The sequence below is a fragment of the Budorcas taxicolor genome, chromosome 5 (genome assembly GCF_023091745.1).
Source record: "Budorcas taxicolor isolate Tak-1 chromosome 5, Takin1.1, whole genome shotgun sequence".
Classification (NCBI taxonomy): domain Eukaryota; kingdom Metazoa; phylum Chordata; class Mammalia; order Artiodactyla; family Bovidae; genus Budorcas; species Budorcas taxicolor.
Genome location: NC_068914.1, coordinates 156,692,959 through 156,699,973, shown reverse-complemented (window position 1 = coordinate 156,699,973; position 7,015 = coordinate 156,692,959). Strand labels below are relative to the sequence as shown.

Genomic DNA, 7,015 nt, shown 5'->3' with positions numbered 1-7,015 from the left:
TTCCCTCAGCCACAACAGGTGGAAACTGAGGCAGCAGCCAGCCAGGTGAAGGCGCCCGCATCCCTGAGAGCAGCCTCCAGGTGCAGGGAGGTCGGCTGAGTCCAGGCAGCCGCTGAGAACTAGAGCCCTTGCTGCTGGGTCTCTGTGAGTGGAAGGTGGTAACACAGGCACTCGTGGATGTGGCTGTGTGGGTGTGTAGATATGCATGTGAGCATGGGCTAGTCAGGATGTGAATGTGTGTAAGTGTGGTTCATGAGTGTGTGATTCTGTGTGTGTGTGGTGTGTACCGGTGGGAAGTGAGGGGACACCAAGAACTTTACCGGTGGTCCCTCCGGTCATCAGGTCCTCCCGCCAGCACGGGGCAAGGACCAGAACATACTTGGGAGGCGAAGGCCACTAGGAGGAGGACAGGGACACGTTCTGGGAACGGGGCTGTGGCCGCATTAGAGGCTGACAGGCGACAGGTGGTGGCAGAACCCATTCCCAAGACCCTGGATTCTTCCTCGACTCTGCCGAGCTGGGGAGTCAGGCCGGGGCAGGGGGACTTCTTGTGCTCTCCAGCCACCTCCGGAAGCACGTGGAGAGCACGCGTGAGGGACAGTGGGCGCCCGTGCGCCTGACTCTCCTTGACCCCTCTCCTACCCTCTGGCAGCACAATCTCCCCTACAGCACACCTCAGGGCAGAGGGCAAAGGCCGGGCCTCCGCTCCCTTTATAAAGCGGCCCCGGACTGGTGGAGCCCCGGAGGTGGAGTGAGAGTGCCGCGCTGGGCTGGTCCTGGGTGCCGGTGTGGTGAGGAACGCAGCGCCCACGGAGGCAGCCATGGGGCTGCTGTCTGGGGACACGCTGGGGCCCCTGGCCGTGGCCGTGCTCATCTTCTTGCTCTTGCTGGACCTGATGCACCGGCGCTCACGCTGGGCCCCACGCTACCCACCAGGCCCCACGCCGCTGCCGGTGCTGGGCAACCTGCTGCAGGTGGACTTCAAAGACCCGCGGCTCAGCTTCAACCAGGTGAGGACGGAGGGGTGGGGAGTGCGCAGCGGCGGTCCTAGGGCCCCACCTAGCAGCAGACAGTGGGCGCTGGGTGAAGCCACAGGCCGGAAGAGGACTGGGCCAAGAAGAGGAGGCGGATTCGAGAGCCCTCCTGAGGGAGGGCGTTTGTTCAGGGCCCGAGAACTGTTTGGAGTTTCCAAACAGAGGTCAGAGAGGACAAAGACCAACGGGTGGGGGTTTATAGGATGGTGACAGGCTGTGGATTCAGCCAGCCAGCTCTTCGATTATGTGAACCTGATCCCTGAGGGTCACGTTGGGAGGAAAGGTCTTGAGAATGGGGGAGATGTCTGGTCATGGGCCCTGTTTGAATCAGGCGAGTTGAGGTTGAGAGAGGCACAGTGATCTGGTTCAGGTCTTTTGCCTCCATGAGACCTTGGGCCTCCCTGGTCCCCTCTGTGAGCCTGGGTCTCTTCACCTGTAAATAGGATGCTGACTTGGCCTGCTGGCCATTTTGTGACACTTGCACAGTCATAGCTGGGTCTGTGAGTAGGATGGTCTCATCCAACTTGAGAGCCTCAAAACTAGTGGATGTAACCCCCGGGGCTCACAAGACTAGATAAAGTCCTTGCAGTTGCTCGCTGCTGGAGGGGGGCCCAGAGGTGCCCAGAGGCTAGAGCCACGAGGCTGGGCCCACAGCCAGGCGGGGCCTGGGCTTGCCAAACACCCTCGACCTTTGGCCTGCAGCTGCGGCGCCGCTTCGGGAACGTGTTCAGCCTGCAGCAGGTCTGGACGCCGGTAGTTGTGCTCAACGGGCTGGCCGCTGTGCGCGAGGCGCTGGTGCACCGCAACCAGGACACTTCCGACCGTCCACCTCCGGCCGTCTACGAGCACCTGGGTTACGGGCCGCGCGCCGAAGGCAAGTGGAGAGGGCAGGCCGCGTCCCTGCAGGTGGAGGCAGAGTTGGGGACATTCGGTGCAGGAAAGAGCCAACCAATTAGAGGGGGCGGCAGGTTGAGAATGGAGACTGTGCCAAGCGTTGGGGAAGGAGAAATTGGATGAGGCTGAGGGCAGGGGACTTTCTAAGAGAGGGCGGCCCAGGGTCACTGAGAACGCGAAGGAGACGTCAGTGTGGGCAGGAAAGAGGACAATGCCAGGGCTGGTAGTGCAGGGGCAGGCCAGGACCTTCCCCGGTGGAACCAGGTCTCCGTGAGCAAAATAAAAAGTGGAGCCAAGACGGGCGCCAAGTAGGGGTGACTCGGGGAGCAATGCGGCCGACAGAGAATGGGACCTGTCCCCGGATGGAAAGGGGTGTCAAAGTGGGCGGGATTTGGAAGGGGACGGCCAGGCCAGTGTGGGCGGGCAACCCCGAGAACTTCCCCCACGGGGTGGGGTTGTGAGCAGATCCCCGGGAGGGGCGGGGCCAGGCCAGAGCCACGCCCACATGCCCGCCCCGTCCCCAGGAGTGATCCTGGCGCGATATGGGAACGCCTGGCGAGAGCAGCGGCGCTTCTCCCTGTCCACTCTGCGCAACTTCGGCCTGGGGAAGAAGTCACTGGAGCAGTGGGTGACTGAGGAGGCCTCGTGCCTCTGTGCCGCCTTCGCCGACCAGGCCGGTGAGTGAGTGCTGGGGCTGAGGGACACGGAGGTCTGGGAGGTTTGGAGAGGTCTGGGACAGAAGAGATGGAGGCGTGCCCTACCTTGCACTGTCCCCTTCCAGGACATCCCTTTAGCCCCAAGGACCTCCTGAATAAAGCAGTGAGCAACGTGATCGCCTCCCTGACCTTCGGGTTCCGCTTCGACTACAACGATCCTCGCATCGTCAAGTTGTTGGACATGATGGAGGACCTGTTGAAAGAAGAGTCTGGCTTAGTGCGCCAGGTGCGGGCAAGGAGCTCTGTAGAGACGGCCTCCGTCCTCCAGCAAGTCCCTCCCCCCGGAGGAGGACTTGTGTAGAGGGCCAGCGCAAGAAAGGGCTTTCTGGGATAGGCACCTGCAAGGAAAAGGTCTGGAAGTGGGAGATGGCAGACAGCCCAGGTGGGAGAGGCCTGGTGGGCTCAGCGAGCTTAGGGGTGGGAGTACGCTTTCACTGGAAGGGACCGGTACGCACGATATGTACATTTTAGGTTTATCTTTTGGGCTCAGGGCCAGGAGAGAGGGGCAGGTCTGAACTTAGGGAGGAACAAGTTCGATGATGGACACACTGGAGGAAGCTAGGACTTGACTGGTGAGAGCCTGAGCACCAGGATGTCCCACGGCCCCACGGCTGTGACCCGCACAGGTGGTGGAAGCTGTGCCGGTGCTCATGCGCATCCCAGGGCTGGCCGCCAACGTCTTCCCGGGGCAGAAGGCCTTCATGGCCCTGATTGATGAGTTGATCACCGAGCAGAAGATGACCCGGGACCCAACCCAGCCACCCCGACACCTGACCGATGCCTTCCTGGATGAGGTGAAGGAGGTAAGGTGATCGGAACAGGGATGTGTGTTGAGGGCCCAGGAGGCAAATTCGGGGCTCTGTATCACCCAGGGATCAGACACCTGGGCTGACCGGAGCAGGGTGGGAGGCCATGTGGGGACTTCACCTCTGTCCCTGAGCTTACCTTCCCGGTGTGACCCAGGCCAAGGGGAACCCCGAGAGCAGCTTCAATGATGAGAACCTGCGCCTGGTGGTGGCCGACCTGTTCTCCGCTGGGATGGTCACCACCTCGACCACATTGGCCTGGGCCCTCCTCCTCATGATCCTGCACCCAGACGTGCAGCGTGAGTCTAGCCCGGGATGGGTGCTGGGAGGACGAAGACAGGACGAGGCCTCTAAGCTCAGTTGGTTTGGCCACCAACACCAGCTCTGTGCAGGGCCTGAGCCCCAGCTCCAATGTCACAGTGCCTCCTCCGAGAGGACACAGTACTACCCGGGCGTCAGGAGGAGGCAGGAGCCCAGCCCTTGGGTCTGACCACCACGAGGACACTTGTTTTCCAGGACGGGTCCAGCAGGAAATCGATGAGGTGATAGGGAAAGTGAGGCGACCAGAGATGGGGGATCAGGCCCTCATGCCCTTCACCGTGGCCGTGGTCCATGAGGTGCAACGCTTTGCAGACATCATCCCCCTGGGAGTGCCCCACATGACATCCCGTGACATCAAGGTGCAGGGCTTCCACGTCCCAAAGGTAGGCCTGCGGCTCCCCCAACCCCGCCTCCGCACCACCTGCCACCTGGTAGCCACAGTGAGTGTTGCCAGGTGTGGCCAGGACTGGAATCCAAGCCACCCCGTTCTCATGGCTAAGGTACATAATGTCCCAGCCTGGGTGGGCGTGGACGAGAGCAGAGCAGGCCTGGCTCTGTCCACTCAGAGCCCCCGGTTGGGAGGGAAGACAAACTAGAACGTGTCTCAGCGTTTGAGGGGCCGGGCACTGAGGGGAAGTAAGGGCACCCTGCCATGGGCACAGGGACGGTGCTGAGAGGCGTCTTGGGCTGAGAGTTACTTGAAGAGTCCGGGTGTGTGCCACGCAGTGTGTGTGCCCATGTGAGTTTGGTGGCAGGGGTCTGGGCACCCCTCCCCCTCTGCAACCAATCAAAACCTCACCCATCCCAGACATTTGCCACCAGGGGACGACACTCATCACCAACCTGTCGTCAGTGCTGAAGGATGAGACCATCTGGGAGAAGCCCTTCCGCTTCCACCCGGAGCACTTCCTGGATGCCCAGGGCCGCTTCGTCAAGCAGGAGGCCTTCATACCCTTCTCCGCAGGTATCTTGGGGCTGGTGGGCTACCCGGTTTGCTTCCCCATTCTGAGGGGTCTTGGAGGGGGAGACCCTGGCTTACAGAGCCCCCATGCCCACCCACAGGCCGACGCGCATGCCTCGGGGAGCCCCTGGCCCGCATGGAGCTCTTCCTCTTCTTCACCAGCCTCCTGCAGCACTTCAGCTTCTCGGTGCCTGCCGGGCAGCCCCGCCCCAGCGACCATGGTGTCTTTGCCTTCCTGGTGACCCCAGCCCCCTATCAGCTCTGTGCAGTGCCCCGCTAGAGGCAGGCACCCTGCCCCAACCTGCTCCTCAGCCATAGCCCTGATGCTCAATAAACCACTGTCTGGTGGCTCCATCCTGACTTGAATCCCACCTGGGGCCCCTGACCAATCCCTTGCAGTCACGTGGCCTCAGCAGTCTCCCCAAAACCAGCCCCACACCCCGGCCTGATTCATCCTTACCTGGCATTTGACCCCGTTTAACACATGAGTGTACTGAGGCTCAGAGTGTCCTGGGGTGTACTGTGAGAGGGGTCTATTGAGGCTTACACCCAGACACCCTGGGAGACCCAACCTTGGGTACTCTGCAAAGTGACGAAGCCTATATAATCAGGTCCTGGCTTCTGCTGGAGGGGCTCACATAGGCTGGGGAGAGATTTCAGGCCCCCATGGGATAAGGGGGGCCCATCAGCTCTGACACCCACATTTCAGGCCTAGCCACAGCCACCTTGCTCCACAGGCCGCAGGTCAGGCAGCCCCTCAAGTCTGCTGGCACAGAAGGTGGTGGGATGGGGGCCTGGGAAGCGATATGCCAGGTGAGCCCCCAGCACTCAATGCTCTTGAGGCCGGAGCTCTTCCCAGGAGGGAGCCACCTCCCTGGGCCTCTTTATAGGATGGGCCCCCTTTCCCTGCCCCTTAAGGACACTCATCCCCCAGCCTCTGCCCAGTAGGAGTTGCCACTCACGGCCGCGCTAGAGCTCGGCTCCAACCCGGGGCTCTATCCTCTGAGGGGCCAGGTGAGGCCGGGCTCCCAGGAGCCTAGGCAGGGGCTGGAAATGAGCCTGAGTGGACCGGGCCGTGCTCTGGGGCAGGGTCAACCTTGGATCCTGGGACAGTGGGATGGCAGAGCTGAAGGAAGCCCTCAGAGCTCAGAGGAGGACACCCTGGCTCTCGTCCTTGCTGTGCTACGACATCATGTGACCTTGGGCTTCTGTTTCCCCTTCAGCCAGTAGGACGTTTGCCTCTGATGCCTGTCGGGCCCTGTGTTCCTGTGCCGACTCTGAGGCTGTGACCTTCTCAGCCTGGAGCCCCGGCCAAGGGCAGGGACCCCCATTCTCCAGCTCCAGCCCCCAGTCTGGTCTGCACTGAGCTCACACAGACACCACCCAAGGGCTCTAACGACTGTCTGCTCACCAGAGTCTTGGGCAGACTCCTTGGCACATTGAGGTTAAGAGCTGGGAGACACCAGTCAGGCAGGCTGGAAGCACCAGCCCCTGATCAAGCAAGTTGTGCCTTCATGACAGTCAGCTCTCGACATTCAGGGAGTCTTGTCTGTCCTTTGGCACAAACTCAGAACACCAGCCAGGGCCCCCTTGAGTCTCCAGCATACCCAGGTCGAGGGTTTAGTGGCCGGAGGTGGTGTTCCTCCAGCTTGTTGGGACAGGGTCCGTGGACGAAGCCACACTGAGTTTGTAGAAACTTGAGGACACTGAAAGGAGGAAACCGGGCCTACAGAAGTAACAACTGTGGATTTTTTGGACGCAGGGTCACTCGTGGCTCCGAATCTTGGGGATGTCAGAGGCGGGGAACCATCCCAGCCAGAGCTTCCTCAAGAGCTGGGGGACCCAGCCCCCGGGCCTTTCCTCCACGATGTCCTCCCCGGAAGCCTCTAAAAAGCACAATCAGACATGCCCTGTGGGTACCTTGCTGGAAGGAACCTTGCCCAGGGCTAGGGTACCCTCTGCTGCCAGGAGAACACATCAGCATTGCTAAAAGGGCAATACCTTCCACCAGCCCAAGGGGAGTGACCTCAAGTCCTGCCAGACCAAGAAGGAAGAAGGACACAAGGGGCCTTTTCGGGAAAGACAGGGCATCAGACTACCTGGGCTTCATCCCCGCCCCCTCCCTGGGCCAGGAGGGTCAGGGAGGAGCTCAGCTATCTGTGACCTCTGCAGGGTCCCTGGGGTGAGGGAGCAGGGCAGTCCTGCTCACAGGGTGGGGTCTGCTGTCTTTCCTGAAACGTACACGGCCGTCTCCTTTTGGGCCTTCTTATTCTCCTAGGAAGG

The 7,015-nt window shown here is 61.3% G+C and overlaps 1 protein-coding gene across 1 annotated transcript; it reads left to right on the top strand.

Moving 5' to 3' along the window:
• The first annotated feature begins 821 nt into the window (after positions 1 to 821).
• Positions 822 to 5,012, top strand: LOC128048332 (cytochrome P450 2D14-like). The gene is made up of 9 exons (XM_052640706.1): positions 822 to 1,010; positions 1,737 to 1,908; positions 2,453 to 2,605; positions 2,710 to 2,870; positions 3,271 to 3,447; positions 3,608 to 3,749; positions 3,967 to 4,154; positions 4,594 to 4,735; positions 4,834 to 5,012. Exons 1-9 carry the CDS (start codon positions 822 to 824, stop codon positions 5,010 to 5,012), a joined length of 1,503 nt encoding a protein of 500 aa, XP_052496666.1.
• Positions 5,013 to 7,015: the final 2,003 nt, after the last annotated feature.

Coding starts and splice junctions, on each gene's coding strand:
- LOC128048332 (XM_052640706.1), top strand. CDS start 822: ATGGGGCTGCTGTCTGGGGACACGCTGGGGCCCCTGGCCGTGGCCGTG. Junction 3,750..3,966: donor CCTGCACCCAGACGTGCAGC/GTGAGTCTAGCC, acceptor CTTGTTTTCCAG/GACGGGTCCAGCAGGAAATC. Junction 4,736..4,833: donor CTTCATACCCTTCTCCGCAG/GTATCTTGGGGC, acceptor GCCCACCCACAG/GCCGACGCGCATGCCTCGGG.